At 37.3% G+C, this 23,738-nt stretch overlaps 1 protein-coding gene across 1 annotated transcript in view; it reads left to right on the forward strand.

Moving 5' to 3' along the window:
- Nucleotides 1-8,457, forward strand: part of LOC106080991 (tetracycline resistance protein, class A) — a 55,861-nt gene extending 47,404 nt beyond the window's left edge. The window contains exons 3-7 of the mRNA XM_013242650.2: nucleotides 28-429; nucleotides 495-763; nucleotides 827-928; nucleotides 7,286-7,664; nucleotides 7,919-8,457. Of these exons, the coding sequence (XP_013098104.1) occupies nucleotides 28-429; nucleotides 495-763; nucleotides 827-928; nucleotides 7,286-7,664; nucleotides 7,919-8,234 (1,468 nt within the window). The 3' untranslated portion in view covers nucleotides 8,235-8,457. The remainder of the gene's footprint in view (nucleotides 1-27; nucleotides 430-494; nucleotides 764-826; nucleotides 929-7,285; nucleotides 7,665-7,918) is intronic.
- The last annotated feature ends 15,281 nt before the right edge of the window (nucleotides 8,458-23,738 follow it).

Here is a 23,738-nt window from a genome sequence, read left to right on the forward strand (position 1 = left end):
CATTTATGATTTTTTCTTCATTCATAGGGAGGAGGAAACTATACAGAAAATGGTTGCCCACATGGTGGCCTGGAAAACTGTGATACAATCCCTGTTCCCCTGTTTGTTGATATTATTTTGGGGCTCTTGGAGTGATCGCCATCATAGGCGGAAACCTTGCATTATGATACCCATTGTGGGAGAGTTTTTGGGCACAGTGGGCCTTATACTCTGTGTTTACTTTAAGGACACACCCATGGAGGTGGCAGGCCTTACAGAGGCCATCTTTCCCTCTTTGAGTGGGGGATGGTTTGTCATGCTTATGGGTGTCTTCAGTTATATAGCGGATATAACTACCGAGGAGGAACGCACGCTGCGCATAGGCATCTTGAATGTGTGTTTCTCGGTGGGGGTGCCCATTGGCACTGCCTTGAGCGGGGTATTATTGAAGTAAGTACCAGAATTTTTCAATTGATTTTCAAGTTTTATTTCTTACATTTTTATTTATTTAATAGGAAAATCGGCTTCTATGGTGTCTTCTCCATTTCGGCCAGCTTATATGTCTTATCTTTGGTTTATGGTTTCTTCTTTTTGCCCGAGCCCCGCCCCAGATGCATACAACCCCAAGAGAAAACCAAATCCCGCAGTCTTTTGGGAGACTTTTTCGACAAGGAACATGTGGTGGAGACTTTCCGTGTGGCCTTTAAAAAAGGCGAAAATAAGCGAAGAGCTCGTGTTATTTTGCTGATGATTGTCGTTATGGTTGTCATTGGTCCCATTTATGGTAACAAATTTGGTAATGTGGATTTTTTACTGAATAATGATTTTCTTTTTTTTTTTGATTTAGGTGAAATGAATGTCATGTATCTCTTCACTCGCTATCGTTTCAATTGGAATGAAGTTGATTTTAGTGTTTTCAATACTTTTGCTGTGGTTACAGGATTGGTGGGTAAGTTCAAGCAAATAATAGTGGACTGGGAAGAAATTTCCATGAAGTTTTCTTTGAAGATAAAATTTCTATGAAATTTTCTCAAAGAACAAAATTTTCATGAAATTTTCTTCATAGGCAAAATCTCCACGAAATTTTCTCCAAAGAAATTTGCATGAAATTTTCTCTGTAATCAAAATTTTTATGATGTTTTCTATAATACCAAAATGTTCATAACATTTTCTCTAAAAACAAAATTTCTATAAAATCTTCTCCAAAAAATAATATAGGGTACAACATTTTTTGATATCCGAAGGGGGGAGGGCGGACTATCCCCCTTACCCAAATTTTCAAAAACGGCAGGTCTGGGAGATGGGTGCACCGATTTAAGAAACATTTTTTATGCCACCTTATGGTGGCCCAAAAACACGAAATTGGTACTAAATTTTGAGGTCAAATAACCTGGGGGACGCCCGATCCCAAAACCCAACCGAACGGACATATTTGCCGATTGGGACAATATGGGTATCAAATGAAAAGTATTTAAGAGTAGAGTGCGAACTTGACCCTAAGTGTGGGAGGGGGAGGGTCCCCCACAAAAACATCACCCAACAGGACACTTACCACTTTGAGCAATATGGGTATCAAATGAAAGGCAAAAGTAGAGTACACATCTGAAATAAAAATGTATTTCTCGGCTTCTGAAGGGCCTCCCATCCCTCTCTGAGGGACCTCCCTACTCCCCAAAAGCAAATATGAAACTGAAATGAAAGGTATGTCGGAGTTAAATGCGAATATGGTATTAAACATTAGGTCTAAGTACCTAAGAGGCCACCCAGGCCCAAAAAAAGTGCCAAAAATCAAAAGTGGACTAATCGGGACAATATAGGACTCAAATGAAAGGTATTCGAGAGCAGAGTATGAATATGATATTTAAAAATAATGTAGGGTACAACATTTTTTTATATCTGAAGGGGGGAGGGGCGGACCCACCCCCTTACCCAAATTTTCAAAAACGGCAGGTCTGGGAGATGGTTGCACCGATTTAAACATAATTTTGTATGCCACCTTATGGTACCCCTAAAACACGAAATTGGTACTAAATTTTGAGGTCAAATAACCTGGGGGACGGCCGATCCCAAAACCCACCCGAACGGACATGTAGAGTACACATCTGAAATAAAAATCTGAAATAAAATTGTATTCCACTCCCCAAAAGCCAATATGAAACTGAAACGAAAGGTATATCAGGAGTTAAATACGAACATGGTATTAGACATTAGGTCCAAGTACCTAGGAGGCCACTCCAGACTCAAAAGAAAAGCCAGAAATCAAAAGTGGGCCAGTCGGGACAATATAGGACTCAAATGAAAGATATTCGAGAGAAGAGTATGAATATGATATTTAAAATTGGGTCCAAGTACCTAGGGAGCCGTCCAAGCCCAAAAATGCCCCAAATGTATTGCCCAAAATCAAAGTGGACCGATCAGGTCAATATGGGACTCAAATGAAAGGTTTTCGGTAGTAAGACACGAATATGGTGTCAAAAATTGGATCCAAGTGCCGAGGGCGTCGACCCCTTAATACCGCCCAAAATAAAAAGTGAAGCATTCAAGACAATATATGATTCAAATGAAAGATATTCGGGAGTAGAGTATGTTTAGGATATTAAAGATTTGATCCAACTATCTAGGAAGCGGTCTCAAGCCCAAAACCGCCCCAAAAGTACCTCCCAAAATCAAAGAGGGTAAAACGGGACAATATGGTACTCAAATGAAAAGTATTTGGGAGTAGAATACGAATATGATGTCAAAAAGTTAATCCAAGTACCTAGGACGCCGGCTCAAGCCCAATCAAAAGTGGACCGACCGATTGGGACAATATGGGACTTCAATGAAAGATATTTGAGAGTAGAGGTGTAATTACCAAGGGGGCTTCCCCACAACCATCCCAAATGGGCATATTAGACGAATATGATTATATGGGACTCAAATAAAAAGTAGAGTAGAGTAGACTACGAATATGGTTCAAGTTTAAATGATAGGAAGTTGCCTACCTCTCCTTCCGAAATGTGAATATTTGTCAATCATGGCTATGTGGAGTTCAATAAAAGAAATTTGGTAATAGATAAACAAATTGTACTGGGGAGATAGATACATATGGTGGTAAGAAAGAAACTTATTTTTTCCGTGGTGCTAATGAAAGCGCATCACGGGCCGGGTACAGCTACAATATATATACCATTAAACGGCCTAGGATTTTATAAAGGCGATTTTGTGGTACATATTACGGCCAAATGGCTGAATGGATTTTAATGAAATTGGCATCAATCGAAAGATATTTTTCCAGAAAAGCGACGAACATGTATGAAAATTAATTTTCCTTAAAGAAAAGCCATGAAAATGAGGAATTAATTTTCATTCGAAGAAGAAAAAGCATAAACACAGCAAATTGTTGTTGGTTATTTTCTAAAGCATTCGTTATGGGTGGGAATGCAAAGGCATAGGTGGGAGTATTAGTGGTGAGAGTAAGAGAAACAAATGGTGCGAGAGAAAGAGTATAACTATTTGGATGAGGGTGTTGTGGGGGTATGATGTGCATGGCTCTACTTGTCATGTAGGTCACCCAATAGCTTAAGGCTGGGTTTTGTCGTGTTTGGCATTTGCTTTGTTGTTGTTGTTTGTATATCTGTTGCGTGCATGCACAACAAGGCTAAACATTTTATAAAAACAGTACAGGTTGTATGTTGTAAGTGGTTGGGTGTCACTTATTGTATTTTAAATATAGAAGTGAAAATGAAAAAGATAACCAGTCATGAACGATTCTGATCAGTTGAAGTAACTAAGTGTGTGGCTATACTATGCATTCAATGAACAATATAATTGGTGGACAATTTAAAGGCGTAAGCGGGAGGATGCAGTATTTTGCATTATGTGACGGACGCCTATTATTAAGACTCCCTTTATTATGTAAAAAAAAATCTTTCTTTTTACTTGTAAGTTCATATAGATGGAGTTGTTAATTATAATGAAACAAAAGGCGGCATCATGGTGTCTCAAATGAAATTAAACAAGTAAAAGCGTGCTAAGATCGGCTGGGCCGAATCTTGGAAACCCACCACTATGGATTCTCCTTATAAATATATATAAACTAAAAATAGTTGAAGAGCATAATTTTATTCTACATACCAAACTTCTGACAAAACAGCAAAAATTAAAACTTCTATGAACCGAACAAGGATGATCGAGAGCCAGTTTTTTATGGGAGTTATATCAGGTTATAGACTGATTTGGACCGTATTTGGCACAGTTGATGAAAGACATTGGAAATCGCAACAGAACACCGCATGCAAAATTTCAGCTAAATCGGACAAACATTCAGGCTTGTAAGGGCTAAGGAAGTAAAATCGGGAGATCGGTTTATATGGGAGCTATATCTGGTTATAGACCGATTTAGACCGTACTCGAGACAGTTGGTGAAAGACATTTCAGAACACCAAATGCAAATTTTCAGCCAAATCGGATAAAAATTGTGGCTTCCAGGAGTTCAAGAAGTCAAATCGGGAGATCTGTTTATATGGGAGCTATATCAGGTTATAGACCGATTTAGACTTCACTTAGTACGGTTGTTGGAAGTCATAACAGAACACTACATGCAAAATTTTAGCCAAATCGGACAAAAATTGCTGTGTGTAAGGGCCTAATAAGTCAAATAGGGAGTTCGGTTTATATGGAAGCTATATCAGGTTATAGACCGATTTCGACTTTACTTAGTCAGCCAAATCGGACAAAAATTGCGGCTTGTAAGGACTCAAGAAGTTAAATTAGAAGATCGGTTTATATGGGAGCTATACCAGTTTATAGACCGATGTAAACTTTACTTAGTACAGTTGTTGAAAGTCATAACGGAACACTAAATGCAAAATTTCAGCCAAACCGGACAAAAATTGCGACTTGTAAGGGCTCAAGAAGTCAAATCGTGAGATCGGAGCTATATCATGTTTGGATCGTTCTGGGCCCAGTTGTTAGAAGTCATAACAGAATGCTTCATGCAAAATTTCAGGCAAATCGGACAAAAATTGCGGCTTCCAGAGGCTCAAAAAATCAAACTGGGAGTTCGCTTTATATGGGATCTATATCGGGTTTTTGAACGATTTGGACGATTTGGACTGGGCACAGTCGTTGGAAGTCATAACAAAACACTATGTACAAAATTCCAGTCAAATCGGGTGAAAATTAAGTCATCCAGGGGCTCAAGAAGTCAAAGCGAAAGATTGGATTATATGAGGCCTATATCTAAATCTGAACCGATATGACCCATTTGCAATTCCACCGATCTTCATCAATATTAAGTATCTGTGCAAAATTTCAAGTGGCTAGCTTTACGCGTTCAACCGCTGTCGTTATTTCGACAGACGGACGGACATGGCTAGATCGACTCAGAACTTCGAGGTGATCAAGAATATATATACTTTATGGGGTCTTAGACGAATATGTCGAGATATTTTTATATCCTCCACCATAAGATGGCGCTATACTTATTTCGTCATTCTGTTTGTTACTCCTTGAAATATTCGTCTAAGACCCCATAAAGTATATATATATATTTATATATATATATATATACTGGATCATCATGACATTTTACGTAAGTCGATGTAGCCATGTCCGTCCGTCTGTCTGTCGACAACACGCTAACTTCCGAAGGAGTAAAGCTAGCCGCTTCAAAATTTTGCACAAATACTTCTTGTTAGTGTAGGTTGGTTGGGATTGTTAATGGGCCATATCGGTCCAGGTTTTGATATAGCTGCCATATAAACCGATCTTGGTTGTTGACTTCTTGAGCCTCTAGAGGTCGCAATTTCTATCCGATTTGGCTGAAATTTTCCATGACGTGTTTCGTTATGACTTCCAATTACTGTGCGAAACGGTCCATTATCTGATATAGCTGCCATATAAACCGATCCTAAATCTTGACTTCTTGATCCACTAGAGGGCGTATTTCTTATCCGATTTGGCTGAAATTTTGCATAACGTGTTTCGTTGTAACTTCCAACTACTGTGCTAAGTATGGTTCAAAACGGTTTATAACCTGATATAGCTGCCATATAAACCGATCTGGTATCTAGCCTCTAGAGGGCGCAATTTTAATCCGATTTGGCTGAAATTTTGTACAACAGCTTCTCCCATGACCTTCAACATATATGTCACATATGGTCTAAAACGGTCTATAGCCTGATACAACTCCCGTATAAACCGATCTTCCTATTTTACTTTTTGAGGCCCTAAGAGACGCAATTCTTATTCGAATTGGCTGAAATTTTACACAATGGCTTTTACTATAGTTTCCAACATTTAGCTCGATTATGGTCCGAATCGAACCATAACTTGATATAGCTCCAATAGCATGGCAATTATTTTCTTAAATCCTTTGTTGGCCTAAAAAGGGATACCGGGAAAAAAAGTCGTCAAATGCGATTCATGGTAGAGGGTATATAAGATTCGACCCGGCCCAACTTAGCACGCTTTTACTTGTTGCCTATATTTTTATTCTATTTCTTTATTAATTTCTCATTTCTTGTCGTTCTTAAAGATTGAAAATTTTTTTTGCAATGATTTAACCCGACTGGGATTTGAACCTAACCTCGCAATTGTGACGTACGCTCTCCCCTTTCCAATTACATGTGAATACAAAAAGTGACATGTCATAAGACAACTTCATGCCGTGTAATACAGCCTTAAGTGAACATACATTCACTTATGTGTAGGGAGTTTTGAGTTAACGTCACAAGCGACAACAAAAAATCTATTTTTAGATTTGTACCAATAACAGTCGATGATATGAAACTATTTAGCGACACATTAATGATCGAAAGTCGATAGTAAGGTGTTTTGTTGTTTTAAATCATGAAATCTCTACAAAGTATCTTTAAAAAGTACCTAAAAAGTGTCAATTCTTAGAGAAATTCTGAGAAATTAACTCCCAAATGTTTCGAGAGTACCGTCAAACTCGTCGGCTGTTTTCAGCTGTTCGCGTGAGACCACCTTCATTAATCCACCTTGGTAGACTATGAAGAAATTTCCATGACATGGTCTTTAAAAGCAAAATTTCTATGCAATTTTCTTTAAGAACAAAATTTCCATAAAATTTTGTCAAAAGACAAAATCGCCACGAATTTGTCTCCAAAGAAATTTCCATCAAATTTTCTCTAAAATCCTAATTTTCATAATATTGTCTATGAAATATTTATGAAATTTTTTTAAAAAAAAATTCTGTGAAATTTACTTTACAAAATTTTCCATGAAAATGTCCCCAAAATTTTCTCTAAAATTCAAAATTATTAATCTTTAATCATTGCTTTTGTTTTCTCCCTTACAGGTGTCCTCTTCTGTGTTGGTGTCCTTTCGCACAAATTGAAAATCGATGATGCCCTCATTGGAGTTCTTTCAAGTACCTCAAAAATCTTATCAGGATTTGTTTATGCCTTTGCCACACTGCCATGGCACATGTATGTGGGAGCAATTGTGGAAATATTCAATGGGACATCATTCATTGCCATGCGTTCTATGGCCACCAAATTGGTGTCTAAAGATGAATTGGGTAAAGTCAATTCGCTCTTTGGAGTGGCTGAAGCTTTAATGCCGGTGGTATATGCACCCATGTATAGCACACTGTATGCGGCAACAATTAAAGTATTCCCTGGGGCCTTTTATATACTTGGTGCTGCCATCACTGTGTTGGCAGTGATAATATTTTTGTAAGTATTGAAAAAACAAAATCTAACTGATGATGAAGCTTTGGTCAGCTTCGAAATCGCCTTGTCCGTAGTCTATCCACACCACCACATATGCCTTAACTTTTTAAAAAGGTTTTTATTTTGCTTTCTTTTCCAAATAGAAGCAAAATCAAAGCCTTTTAGTTGCATCTGGACAAGGAAGAAAGTAGCGCAAAAATAGATTAAAAACAATCTCCTTTTTCGGAAGAAATTCATGAATTTTGTTTTCTTTCCAGATGGATGTACGATTTCCAACGCAAACAATTGCGCAAGCAAAAATCCTTGGATGCCGAAGCCTCCAAGAGTGTCAAAGAGCCTACTATCAGCACCATTGATGCCATGGCCTTGGCCTCAGAGGCCAAGGGTCATTTGAATGGCATTGTTAGCAATGTCCTACATGAACACATCTGTGATCTCAGTTGTCGACCTAATGGCAGTACCACTTGTCTGAATGGCAATGCTGTCATTGGCAATGGTTATGACAACAAAGCCTATATGCCCGATTTGGTGGAGGGCGCCGATACCAAATCAGAACACAATACGCATTTATAAGAAAAAAAAAGAAAAATAGTTTTTAAGTTATATATTAGAGGAGTAAGAAAACATTTCCCCAATAATGTCCAAGGATAAATAAACCACAAACCTTACCTAAGGTGTAAAATTTAGTATTGTTTAAAAATTTTAACCTAGGGTAGGTTCGGATTGTTGTAATCTGCAATGTGATTGAATAAATTGTTACCTCGAAGCAATAATCATAAGAAAGTTTTTATGTAAATTTTTGTTTTACTCAAAATGAGTCTCTGTTAATTACTGGGAACGTTGCAATTTAGATTTTTTTTCATTTGAATTTTGTTTTGCTTTTTTTTATGCTAAAATGTTTAACACCTCAAAAACTATTTTTATTGCAATCAATATATTTGGTTTATATTTAATTTTTAAAGTTTTTATTTTTTTGCATAACTGTTTAAGTTTTAGATATTAGTAAGACTACACCGTATGGTTTTACCATTCCATATAAGTACAATAAATTTAAAATTTTATAAGTCGGCGTTTTTTTTTTGTGTTTACAAACAGTATTTCATATGTTATCTTAAAGCCAGAAAGGCAAAAGTCGAGCGGTGCCGACTGTATAATACCCTACACCTACCCTATAAACACAATGTGGGAGCTATATCCAATTCTGAACCAACGTTGATGGACCTCGGCGGATATGGGCTATTGATGTTAAGTTAGGTTGAAAAGAGGGTGCAAATATTAATCCGCCCCATGCCACTATGGACATACACCTAAGCCAGTAATCGGCTTGTTGTGCGCTCCAAAAACCTATAAATAAACTGACCTCCTTCTTGCTTCCTTTCAATAATAGCCTGGTCTTCTCACGATCTGGATCCCCCATAGGATTTTCGCCGTCCTACCGACCGTTTTGCTGTCCCACAATGTTGCATGCGCATTAGTCGCCCACTCCCTTAACTCGGACAGCATCGACCCGAAAGGCTTCGGGTTAACCAAGTTTATTGACGGCAGTCCTCTGGCCTTTACCGCCAAATCGTCTGTCCTTTCATTTCCCTTTACTCCGTTATGGCCCGGCACCCAAACGATACGGATTTTGCCATCCTCAGAGAACTGTTCGTGACCTTACCGTGGGTTATTGAAGTAAGAGTCATAAGAAAATCCATTCTGTCAAATTTCGAGAGAATCGGGGCACTTTTTTGCAATATTTCCCAAAATCGGATGAACATGTACATGGAAGCTAAAATTAAATCTGAACCGATTTCAACCAAACTTTATGGATATTGTGGAAGTCGTCGAGGAAAGCGTTGACGAACATATATAAGCGAGCTATATCCAAATCTGAATCGATTTTATCCAATTTCAATAGGCTTCTTCTCTAAATCGATAAACAGCCCGTACCAAATTTGAAGACGATCGGATGAGAATTGCGACCTGTAGTTTATACACAAATTATGATTGTACGATCATGGCATCAGCCTCTGACCCATTGATAACATCTGCGATAGGTTGAACGTCCACCTCAACGAACTTGCCTTATATTTCGCTGCAAGAAATCCGAAGATATCTGCCACCAAATCTTCAGCCACATTGTTCACTATAAATAGTGAATACCGAGCTGACTGTGATGGTCTATGGAAAAATGATTCTGACCATCGAGTGCCCCAATATACTTGGCGTCACATTTGACAGTTCTCAAGTCACTTGCCGACAGCACTTGGGGCGTTGACAAAGAAACATTTTTGACCATGTACAAAGCAATCGGTCGGACTGTGGTAAATTATGCAGCGCCAGTGTGGTCTCGTCAGCTCTGTGACACTCAGATTTGTCAGAATGCCGCCCTTCGAACTGCGACGGGCTGTCTCCTCAGTTCTCATGTGGTCTACCTCCATTAGGAGACAAAGTTCCTACCAATGCGAGGACATAACAACATGTTGTCTAAGCAATACCTTTTGGGTTGTTATCGCAGAGACCATCCAAATTATCATCTTGTGGATAGATATCCACCGCCCAGAAGCCTTAAGGTAGATCTACATGATCTAGAGCGTAAGGCTCAGCGCTACAAGAGAGAACCTCTAGATCAAGCGGCATATCAAGAGGGTCTAGACAACATTCATGTGGACAGTAGTAGTGCTCTAAATAGCTATCGGGTGAATGTAGTCCTTGGAGAATTAGAATTGACCTCCCCTGGCAAACCAGAGTAGTTCTGGCTCAATTTCATTCCGGCAAATGCAGCCGCCTCAACTCCTATAGATCAAGGATTGATGCCAACGTGCAAGATGTATGTCCCTATTGTGACCAGGGACCACACGATACGCGTCACCTTTTGAATTGCCCAGCCAAACCCACTCGTCTCAGATCCTGATTCGGACACTCGAAGAGTTCCTGATTCGGACACTCAACAGAATCAAGCTGACGAAAGATAGAATACAACAAAGTGCTACAACAACAACAATAGACCAATTTGAACCGTACATGGAAAGTCGTAACTACCTGCGAAATTTCAGCTTCATCGGATAATAATTTCAGCTGTAGGTGCTGAAGAAAACAAGTTGAACGACCACCTTATATGGGAGCTATATTCAAATCGAACCGATATGACCCATTTAGCGTCCCCTACTATAATAAGAAGAATCTTTGCCAAATTTTGTATAGCTAGCTTGACGCGTTCGACCGCTATCGTGATTTTCACAGACGAACGGCTACATCGTCATAGTGTGTCAAAACGATCAACAGCATATGTATGTATGTACTACATGGGGTCACGGCACGGGATAGCTGGGAGCACCACACAGGCCGGAACATTGATTTGTGTGGTGTTTATAGCTGTCACGAACAGATTAACTGCGATCTACCGGGCGCGTCTACAGGTTGTGAATAGTGGAATGCTCCATACGGACAAGCTGCTACGGCAGTCGCGAACAATCAGCGGTATCGAGCGGAAAGTCCCAGTGAGAGGTCGGGCGGCGCCGTCTCATGCACAAATACTGGGTGCATATGGTGCGCAATATGACAAGGCGAATTGTTGGCGCCATTAAATAACCAATGGCCACCATGTTGACGAGGATCGCCACCTCCACGTGAAAATGTGGCAACAACAACAACTATATGAGGTTATAGATCAATATTTCAATCCCATGGCAGTCGGCAAGGGCTGCCACCTCGGTGTACAACACACTGCTACAACAACAAGAACATAGATCAATAGTTTGGGATGTTACAATCGATATGACTGGATAAGTATACCCCCTATCCTATGTTGGTGGGTATAAAAAGGGTTCGGGTTATAATATGTCCCATATCACTGGATATACAACTAAGCCAGAAATCGGCTTGTTATGCGCTCTAAATCAGAAAAGTATCCCCGAATCCATCTATGTGAGGAATTCCTTGCTACTCACAAAATTCATAACTGTTCTCCATTCCACGCCCCTAAGTTGGTTCAAGTCTGGTATTTTGTTGCCTACTAAGTACCGCAGTCTGCTTTTCTAGCTTCGTCTCAGTAATAGCCTCGTCTTCTCACGATAGTGATCCCCCCATAGGGTTTCCGTCACCCCATCGACCATTTCATTGTATATGCTATTTCGGGTTCAGGGGCTTTGGCAGGAGGCCATCGTTTAAGGAACAGGGGCAAACATCTCACATATGAGTGCAGTCCGATTCAAGCTTTAAGCTAAATGATAAGGGACTCCTTTTTATAGCCGACTCCGGACGGCGTGCCGCATAGCGACACCTTTTTGGGCAGAAGGTTTTACATTACACAAATGTCGCCAGCATTGAGAGGGGATAACCACCGTTGCCAATTTTTTCTGATGACCTTGCCAGGATTCGAACCTCTCGTTCAGCGTCATAGGTGAACTTGTTAACCTTTGCGCCACGGTGGCTTCCATAACTGGAAGCAATTATAGTATCTTTCGCGGTTTAGAATGATTTTTTGTGGCCCCACAACTATTCCCCAAACGCACTTTGTTTGGTGTTTTAGGGTTAATTTAAGACAGGTTAGCAAAATTGGATTTCCTTGAACATTTCTATGGTCGAAGATCTTTTGTTTCCCACAATCATTTACTAATGAGCTTTGGTAACATTTTATTAGTTATCTTTTATTTCCTGTCAAAATTGTTCCCGATTTCCCATGGTTTCGTAAAGCCAATAAAAGAGATTTTTTAATAAAGATTATTTGTAAAGTGGATTACCAACTGTTTAGCAATATTTTCGTTAGTGTTTTATTCAAGGTTAAATGATTTATTTTAAAATTAGTAACATAAAATTGGCAATAAGGGTTATTTTGACAATCAAACACCTTTTCTCTTTGCTAATGAAGGCAACAACAACAAAACCGTGTTAGCAATGGACTGCAATAATGAATGAAATATCATTATTTGCTAGCTCCCACTTTCTTGCTCACCCTCTCTTGCTCTCTTTTCAGTGTTTTGATAGCAAACACCACACCTGATTGACATTAATTGACAGTTGTCTTCGGTTATTGGAAGAAAGTGTTGCGTCCTTTAATTCGGCTAAGCAAATTATTGCAAAATTAAACCATAATGTTATATAACTAACAAAAAAGTGCATAAGCCCATTAAAAAATGTATTCGCGAGTGTTTATTTATGAATTATTTGACAAATTCCAGCAAATATCGCCAAAAATAGAAAATTACCAACATGTGAAATCCGCCAATTGTTTGTTGTAATGCCGTGTTTAGTGTTGTACTGAAGGCAAAAGTTAAGAAAGTACCAAAATGCATACCGGTAAACATTAAGGAAATATAAAATTACTAATTAAAAATTGATCGCCTGCGTTTTTTCGTTGCTTTCTCAAAGGAATCTTGTGAAAATTGCATAAAACCAATAATCGCGACATTGAGTTCGGTCATATATTTGTTGTTGCCATTTTTTCTCAATGCAAAGTGCCAAAGGGAGAGCCGTTTTTTGTTTGTGTTTGGCATGGACCCCAATCTAATTGATGAAATGTTGTCATGTTGCTTACACTCTCTTACTCTCAATGCAATTCTTTGAAAGTAAACAACGCATGATTTGCACTTTTTTTGACAGTTATCTTAGGTCGTTTGTTAGAAGTGCTATGATTTTTCAGTTACACACAAGTTATGCAAAAATTAAAGTACATTGGTTAGTAAAATAACGAAATCGTAAAAAACAAATATTCGCGAGTGTTCATTTATATAGAAATAAAAAATATGGACAAATTCTTATGTTAAATAGGTGCAATAAATCAATCACTTTGCATTTAGAATTCGTCTGAAGTGGACGCTTCGGGATTCGGTGCATAGTCATCGTTATACTCAGTACAGTTATAACTGTACATTGTTTTTAATTCTGTAATTTTATTACACGTGTTTTTATATACAGTTGGTGGGGACACCAACTTCGGAAGTACAACCTGGCATATAGAGTCGTACTCTGCCATTTCAATTAAAGTCCAAAAAAATAAATCAATAGCTGGCGAAATTCGGGTTTGTTTGTTGCTGTTGTGTTAGTAGTTTATCTCAAAGAGTTGTAAAAAAACGAGTGAAAAATCGTTTCGCGAGAATTTATTTGTTTGGTGTTTTTGTTACCTGCCACAATTGCATAGATACTTCGCAGCGTTTTTGTTGTTGTCCCTTTTGATGTGGAGTTTCTGTGAATGAAAAATGCTGAAGAAAGACTCACGTTTGTGTTGTCGGTGTAGTTATGCAGTGATCGCAATGAAATTGTAATTTCGCAAGTTAAATGGCATACATAACAATTCAATAATGTGGTTACTTACGCAATGGCTGATGTTTATTTACTCAATTCAGCTGAAAATCTTCCAAAATGAACAGCATTTGTTCATCCTTACTTAACAATATCATCAGGAGTTCAGCAAAAAATATGTAAGTAGCTTAAAACTATTTGTAGCCCTTTTTGGAACACATAAATTAGCATTGTAAATTTAGTATTAACAAGTAAGTGTGCACGTTCGGCCGGGCCGAATCTTGGGAAACCACCACCATGGATTCTGCTTAAAATGTATACAAAATAAAACAGTTGTTGGAAGTCGTATTGGAACACTGCATTTAAAATTTCAGACAAATCGGAGATATCAAGTTATAAACCGAACTGGACCATACTTGGCGCATTAGTTGAAAGTCATAACAGAACACTACATGCAAAATTTCAGCAAAATCAGACAAAAATTGCGGCTTCGTCAATAAGTCAAATCGGGAGATCGGTTTATATGGGAGCTATATAAGGTTATACACCGATTTGAACCGTACTGAACACAGTTGTTGAAAGTCATAACAGAAGTTCAGCCAAATCGGACAAAAATTGGGAGTTGTAAAGGCTCAAGAAGTCAAATCGGGAGATACGCGTTCGATCTCTATCGTGATTTCGACAGACGGATGGACGGACATGGCTAGATCGATTCAGTACGTTGAGACGATCAAGAATATATATACTTTATGCGGTATTAGATGAATATTTCGAGGTGTTATAAACGGAATGACTAGACTAGTATACACCCATCCTATGGTGGTGGGTATAAAAACTAAACTTAATTTTTTTTATTATTGTACCTAAATTGTATAAACATGATTAGTAATATTGATTTTTTTTTTAAATGTGCTAAAAAGATTAGCTTGTTGCAAACATCTGAGTTACATGTTTGCAACATGTAACCAGGGCTCTTATTAAGTATGAATAAATTTAAAATAAATGGATCTAAGGCGTAGCTTAAGGTTTTTAAGATATTGATAGATCTTAATAGCTGCCTACTTTGACATTTCTGTTTATATTCGTATCAAAAAGCGGATGGACTCACACGTTCGAAAGTTTGCGTGCTTTCCACATACAGACGGACAGATTTCTGTAGATCGAAATGTTTGTCCGTTGATCATGATAAATATACTCTATATGTATATTATATAGGGTGTAAAGCGGAGTACGCACCTCTAGCGAAGAAGACATTTATATCGCCACTGAAAACAAGTTGTGTAGAATACAAGATGGGGAAAAAGATCGATTTATAATTTTGACCGAACTTAACTAGGGTTGCCTTTTATATTTCGGGATTAGAGAAAACAAAAACAAATATTAATCATCGGAATTCGCGTTATTGTTTTTCAAAATACTCCTCATTAAGATCTATACACTTTTGCATACGTTTGAACAAAATGTCTTGTGCCACTATGATTGAGGAATCTCCAAAACATGCATTCTGAATGCATTAACCGCTTCTTCTAAACGATGTTTTGAGTGCTCAAAAATAATCGCAAGAGTGTGTTCACGATTTAATTTAATTTTTTGGGCGAATCATAAAGAATCATTTAAGTTACTGTAAACAACAAAAATAGCGCTATTATGTCAAAACGTTCTGAGTACGTATAACCCCAAAAATGTCAAGCTTTACGACAGAGCTATCAGTTGGCAGATTGCAATACAAAGGTTGTCCAATCCCGATATACAAAAGGCTCCGAGGGTTGCCTTTTACACAACAATGAAACAACAATAAGATGAACAGTTTTTTCTGGCAAAACCTACATCAATAAGAAGTATAAATACCAAATTTCGAATGGTTAGCTTTACGCGTGTGACCGCTATCGTGATTTCCACAGACGAACGGACGGACGGACTACATAGCTACACCGACCGAGAATGTCAAGACGATCAACAATATATATATATATATACTATATGGGGTCATAGATCTATATTTCGAGGTGTTACAAACAAAATGACTAGATTAGTATACCTCCCATGCGGGTTATAATCTGCCCCATATCAGTGGATATACAACTAGGCCAGAAATCGGCTTGTTGTGCGCTCTAAATTCGAAAAGTATCCCCGAATCGATCTATGTCGGGAATTCCTTGCTGCTCACCAAATCCATAATTGTTCTCCATTCCACGCCCCTAAGTTTGTGCAATTCTTGTATTGGGCCGTCGACTAAGTGCTGGAGTCTGCCCTTCCTGCTCCGTCTCAGTAATAGCCTCGTTTCATCACGATCGTGATCTACCTAAGAGTTTCTTTCGCTCTACCAACCGTTTCACTATTCCACAGTGCTATGTATATGACGTTTCGTGTTAAGAGGCGTTGGTAGGAGGTCTTCGTTTATTCCGACGGCGTCCTGCCAGGACGTTGGAGCCCTCGATCAGCCCCATTTTTTCCAAATTCCGGTGTTTCCGTTTGGATCCCATAGAAATGTGTTTCTATCAGAAGCCTCAACTTGTCCTCCTCCTTGAGCCGCCTATAATAGACATCCCAATAAACTGCTGCTCTTTTACAAAGTGCTCTATCATAAAGTCTGCAAACCTTTTTTCCGCAGACTTATAATTTGGAAACTACTATGATATATTTCGCGGTTAGAATGATTTGTTGCAACCCCACTATTCCCCAAACATACTTGGTATGGTGTTCTAAAGTTTATTTAAGACAGGTATTAAAAAAGTGGATTTCCTTGAACATTTCTATGTTTGAAGACATTTCGATTCCCAAAATCATTGACTAATGAGCTTTGGTTACATCTAATTAGTTTTCTTTCATTCGCTGTCATAATTGTTCCCGATTTCCTATGGTTTCGTAAAGTCAATAAAAGAGATTTATTTAATAAAGATGATTTGTAAAAGTGGATTAACAATTGTTTAGTATTGTATTTTATTCAAGGTTAAACGATTTATTTTAAAATAAGTGACTTAAAATTGGCAAAAAGGGTTATTTTTGACAATCAAACACCTTTTCTCATTGTTAATGAAGGCAACAAAAACAAAACCGTGTTAGCAATGGACTGCAATAATGAATGAAATATCATTATTTGCTTGCTCCCACTCTCTTGTTCTCTTCCCGTGTTTTGATAGCTAACAGCACACCTGATTGACATTACTTGACAGCTTTCTTCGGTTATTTGAAGAAAGTGTTGCGTCCTTTATTTCGGTTAAACAAATTATTGCAAAATTAAAGCATAATCGTCATATAACTAACAAAAAAGTACAGAAACCAACCAATTTATTTATGAATTATTTGGCAAATTCCAGCAAATATCGCCAAAAATAGAAAATTACCTGCATGTGAAATCCGCCAAGTGTTTGTTGTAATGCCGTTTTTAGTGTTGTTAAGAAAGTAACAAAATGCATACCGGTAAACATTAAGGAAATATAAAAGTGCTAATTAAAAATTGATCGCCTGTGTTTTTTCGTTGCTTTATCAAAGGTATCTTGTGAAAATTGCATAAAACCAATAATCGCGACATTGTATTCGGTCATGTATTTGTTGTTGCCATTGGCTAACATTTTTTTTCCAATAAAAAGTGCTAAAGAGAACGTATTTGTTGTTGTTGTTTGGCATGACTGGACCATTTATTTGTTGTTGCCATTGGTTAAAATTTTTTCTCATGAAAAGTGCCAAAGGGAGAGCCATTTTTTATTTGTGTTTGTCATGGACCCTAATCTACTTGATGAAATGTTGTCATGTTGCTCCCACTCTCTTGTTCTCTTTCCAGTGTTTTGATAGCAAACACCACACCTGATTGACATTACTTGACAGTTGTCTTCGGTTATTTAAAGAAAGTGTTGCGTCCTTTATTTCGGCTAAGCAAATTAATGCAAAATTAAAGTATTTCGTCAAATAACTAACAGAAAAGTGCATAAGTCAATTGAAAAATGTATTCGCGAGTGTTTATTTATGAATTATTTGGCAAATTCCAGCAAATATCGCCAAAAATTGTAAATTACCAACATTTGAAATCCGCCAAGTGTTTGTTGTAATGCCGTGTTTAGTGTTGTACGGAAGGCAAAAGTTAAGAAAATACCAAAATGGATACCGGTAAACATTAAGGAAATATAAAGTAGCTAATTGAAAAAATTTATCGCGTGCCTTTTTCCGTTGCTTTCTCAAAGGTATCTTATGAAAATTGCATAAAATCAACAAATGCGACATTGTATTCGGTCATGTATTTGTTGTTGCCATTGGCTAACATTTTTTTCTCAACGCAAAGTGCTTAAGAGAAAGTATTTGTTGTTGTTGTTTGACATGAATGGACCATTTATTTGTTGTTGCTATTGGTTAACATTTTTTCTCAATGAAGAGTGCTAAAGGCAGAGCCGTTTTTTGTTTGTGTTTGGCATGGACCCCAATCTAATTGATGAAATGTTGTCATGTTGCTTACACTCTCTTGCTCTCAATGCAATTCTTTGAAAGTAAACAACACATGATTTGCACTTTTTTGACAGTTATCTTAGGTCGTTTGTTAGAAGTGCTATAATTTTTCATTTACACACAAATTAGGCAAAAATTAAAGTACATTGGTTAGTAAAACAACGAAATCGTAAAAAACAGATATTCGCGAGTGTTCATTTACATAGAAATAAAAAATTTGGACAAATTCTGATGTTAAATAGGTACAATAAATCAATAGCTGGCGAAATTCGGGTTTGTTTGTTTGTTGTTGTGTTGTGTTAGTATTTTATCTCAAAGAATTGTAAATAGACGAATGAAAACGCGTTTCGCGAGAATGTATTTGTATGGTGTTTTTGTTACCTGCCACAATAGCATAGTACATCGTAGGGTTTTTGTTGTTCTTTTTAAAGTGGAATTTCTGTGAATGAGAAATGCTGAAGAAAGCCTTATGTTTTTGTTGTGGGTGTAGTTATGCAGTGATCGCAATGAAATTGTAATTTCGCAAGTTAAATGGCATACATAACAATTCAATAATGTGGTTACTTACGCAATGACTGATGTTTATTTACTCAATTCAGTTGAAAGCCTTCCAAAATGAACAGCGATTATTCGTTCATTCTTACTTAACAACATAATCAGGAGTTCAGCAAAAGCCAAGGCGGATTGGCTTTGACTTTTAAGTCAAGGTGCCATGAGCAAAAGTAAGTAGGTTAAAACTATTTTCTGTAGACCTTTTTGGAACATACAAATTAGCGTTATAAAATTAATTTTAAAAATTAAACTTTCATTATTTATATTGTACCTTAATAAAGGGTGATTTTTTTGAGGTTAGGATTTTCATGCATTAGTATTTGACAGATCACGTGGGATTTCAGACATGGTGTCAAAGAGAAAGATGCTCAGTATGCTTTGACATTTCATCATGAATAGACTTACTAACGAGCAACGCTTGCAAATCATTGAATTTTATTACCAAAATCAGTGTTCGGTTCGAAATGTGTTCATTCACCGTAACGTTGCGTCCAACAGCATCTTTGAAAAAATACGGTCCAATGATTCCACCAGCGTACAAACCACACCAAACAGTGCATTTTTCGGGATGCATGGGCAGTTATTGAACGGCTTCTGGTTGCTCTTCACTCCAAATGCGGCAATTTTGCTTATTTACGTAGCCATTCAACCAGAAATGAGCCTCATCGCTGAACAAAATTTGTCAAAATTTGAACAGATTTCGAACCGAACACTGATTTTGGTAATAAAATTCAATGATTTGCAAGCGTTGCTCGTTAGTAAGTCTATTCATGATGAAATGTCAAAGCATACTGAGCATCTTTCTCTTTGACACCATGTCTGAAATCCCACGTGATCTGTCAAATACTAATGCATGAAAATCCTAACCTCAAAAAAATCACCCTTTATTATAAACTTTATTAGTTAACTATATTGAAATTTTTTAAATGTTAAAAAATTAGGTTATTGCAAATATGTGAGTCGGTCTAGGGCTCTAATTAACTATGATAAAAGTTAAAATAAATGGATATATATGCCACTTGGTCTTTATGATATTTAAGAACATGATTGTGTTTCCATGTGTCTTAGTTCTCTGAGCCATATCTTTCTATAAGTTGAGAAACGCAATATTAGGAGATCTTAATAGCAGCTTACTTGGACATTTCTTTTAGTGTTCGTACCAGAAAGCGGATGGACTTACAAGTTCAAATGTTAGCGTGCTTTCGACAGACAAACATTTGTAGATCGAAATGTTTGTCCGCTGATCAAGATAAATCTACTCTGAATATTTTTTAGTGTCTATATTCTCTGTAGTGTGTGGGGGAATACTCGAAATTTTCGCCCAAGACCCCATAAAGTATATATTGGGTTGCCCAAAAAGTAATTGCGGATTTTTCATATAGTCGGCGTTGACAAATTTTTTCACAGCTTGTGACTCTGTAATTGCATTCTTTCTTCTGTCAGTTATGAGCTGTTACTTTTAGCTTGCTTTAGAAAAAAATGTAAAAAAAATATATTTGATTAAAGTTCATTCTAAGTTTTATTAAAAATGCATTTACTTTTTTTTAAAAAATCCGCAATTACTTTTTGGGCAACCCAATATATTCTTGATCGTCATAACATTTTACGTCGATCAAGCCATGTCCGTCCGTCCGTCTGTCTGTGGAGAGCACGCTAACTTTCGAAGCAGTACTTAAAGTTTTGCACAAACACTTCTTATTAGTGTAGGTCGTTTGGGATTATAAATGGGCCATATCGGTCCATGTTTTGATATAGCTGTCATAGAAACCGATTTGTGGTCTTGACCTCTTGAGCCTCTAGAGGACGCAAATCTTATCCGATTTGGCTGAAATTTCTTATTAAGTGTTCTGGTATGACTTTCAAGAACCGTGCTTAGCACGGTCCATATCGGTACGCAACCTGATATAGCTGCCATATAAACCGGTCTTGCGTCTTGACTTCTTGAGCTTCTAGAGGGAGCAATTCTTCCACGATTTGGCCGAAATTTTGCATGAGGTGTTTTGTTATGATTTCCTACAACTGTGCTGAGTATGGTCCATAACCTGATATAGCTGTCATATAAACCTCCCGACTAGACTTCTTAGGCTTTCTTATCTAATATGGTTGAAATTTTGCATATATCATTTTGGTATGACTTTCAACTTCCAGTATGGTGTAAATCGATGTATAATCGGATATTGCTGCCCTATAAACAGGTCTCCCTGTTTGAATTTTTAAGCCTCTGGAGGGGGCAATTATTACTCGATTTGCCTAAAATTTTGAAGGTGGTGTTTTTCTATGACTGGAGTTTTGCTATTCGAAAATGCCATTCAAAGAACTTGACAAATGCGATCCATGGTGGAGGGTATATAAGATTCGGCCCGGCCGAACTTAGCACGCTTTTACTAGTTTTTATTTAAATTATCCACTTTCCGTTTCCATAAGTTATACAATAAAAATAAAAATTTTTAATGATTGAACGATAAATGTAATATAAAACGTTTCTTGAATTTTTTTATATTTTTTTTATAAAGCATACCTTTAGGCAAATTTTGAAACTCGACTTACATATTTTTTTTCTCCTATTGGACGAAAACGTCTAAGTGAGTCTGACTAAAACCTAACCTTACCGACATATTTCTCTCCATTTTTGTACCATCCACCATAGGATGGGGGTATACTCTAAATTTTCGTCTAAGACCCCATAAAGTATATATTGGGTTGCCCAAAAAGTAATTGCGGATTTTTTAAAAGAAATAAGTGCATTTTTAATAAAACTTAGAATGAACTTTAATCAAATATACATTTTTACACTTTTTTTCTAAAGCAAGCTAAAAGTAACAGCTGATAACTGACAGAAGAAAGAATCACAAAAGAAAGAAAGAGTCACAAGCTGTGAAAACATTTGTCAACCCCGACTATATGAAAAATCCGCAATTACTTTTTGGGCAACCCAATATATTGATCGTCTTGACATTTGAAGTCGATCTAGCCATGTCCGTCCGCCCGTTTGTCGAAAGCACGCTAACTCTTAAAGGAGTAGAGCTAGCCGCTTGAAATTTTGCACAAATACCTATTATCAGTGTAGGTCGGTTGCGATTGTAAATGGTCGGTTGGGATTGTAAATGGGCCATATCGGCCCATATTTTGATATAGCTGCCATATTAACCTATCTTTGGATCTTGACTTCTTCAGCCACTAGAGGAAGCAATTCTTATCCGATTTGGCTGAAATTTTCCATGAGGTGTTTTGTTATGATTTCCAACTTCTGTGCTAAGTATGGTTCAAATCGGTCAATAACCTGATATAAATGTGCTAAGTATGGTTGAAATCAGTCTATAACCTAATATAGCTGTTATATAAACCGATCTGGGGCTTTTACTTCTTAAGCCTCTAGAGGGCGCAATTCTTATACGATTTGGCTGAAATTTTGTACGACGTGTTTCGTTGCGACTTCCAACTTCTGTGCTAAGTAAGGTTGAAATCAGTCCATAACCTTAAATAGATGCCATACAAACCAATCTTGGATCTTGACGTCTTGGGCCACTAGAGGGCGCAATTCTCATATGATTTGGTTAAAATTTCATTCGTTATGTACCGATTTGTCCCATTTACAATCCCAACTGACCTACACTAATAGAAAGTATATGTGCAAAATTTCAAGCGGCTAGCTTTACTCCTTCGAAAGTTAGCGTGATTTCGACAGACAGACGGACAGACGGACATGGCTAGATCGACTTAAAATTACATGACGATCAAGGTTATATAAACTTTATGGGGTCTCAGACGCATATTTCAAAGTGTTACAAAAAGAATGACGAAATTAGTATACCCCCATCCTATGGTGGAGGACATAACAAAAAAAATCTTTGAGTGTATTTCGCTGAAATTTGAAACTGTGACTTGTATAAGGCTTTTCGGCACCTGAACCAAATATCCAGATCGGTCCAAATATATAAAGGATAAGATCTATATCCATGGTGGCTAGTAGCTAAAGTTCGGCACGACCGAACTTAATGCGTTTTACCTGTTAAAGAGTCGCTCAGTATAAAAAACATCTATGCTTTCCAGTGATATATTCCATTATTTCTACTCGTTCCGCTCTCCCTCTTTCTCTCTCACTTTGTTTCTCTTACAATCGAAGAATAGTGAATTCAGTAGCTGCAGTGGGGAAGGAATTGTTGCTTTATCATGTGTTGTTTGGTTTCTTGCCTATGATTGCCTTGCTTGCTTTGGTGCGTGCCATGCATTCAATGAAGATGTGAACTTGAGTCAAATAAATTTTGGGATAATGGACAATTGCGGCATAATAAAAAAAATATTTATGTGTTAATAAATTTAAGTGAAAATGCATATGAAGTCAACACATATGAGTATTTTTTTTTTTGATAATTGTGTTTTATGAAAAATACATCAGATCAGTTGGTGATTAGGAGGGGCGACAGCAAATTGAAAAATATTTACCAAATGTTTTGTTGTGATTGTTGGGAATGTGTTAAATGGGCTGTGAAATGAAATAAAAAGACATAGGGCGGGGCAGATATTTAAAAAGAAACAGATTTTCTTTGCTGCTAGGGTTAATAACAATGGAGTTAATATTGAAAATCTTCAATAATCTTAGAGCATAGTAAACCACTTTATAGACGCAAAGAGTGGGGTAAATTTTATGTTATCGTTATAATTGTTTTTTTGCTCCACCAAAACTTAAATGATTAATATTCTTTTAACATATGTTTGCGCATCTGCATCTGCATTTCTTAGGGTAGAACTTTTTACTTCTGAAGATTACAGATTTAGCTGTGTCAGCTTCTTTTGATATCTAGTCATCATAAGTATAGCAATTTGGATCATAGTCACTTCATGATTTCTACAGACATTTGCTTTAAC

The sequence above is a fragment of the Stomoxys calcitrans genome, chromosome 4, assembly GCF_963082655.1.
Source record: "Stomoxys calcitrans chromosome 4, idStoCalc2.1, whole genome shotgun sequence".
Taxonomy (NCBI): Eukaryota; Metazoa; Arthropoda; class Insecta; order Diptera; family Muscidae; genus Stomoxys; species Stomoxys calcitrans.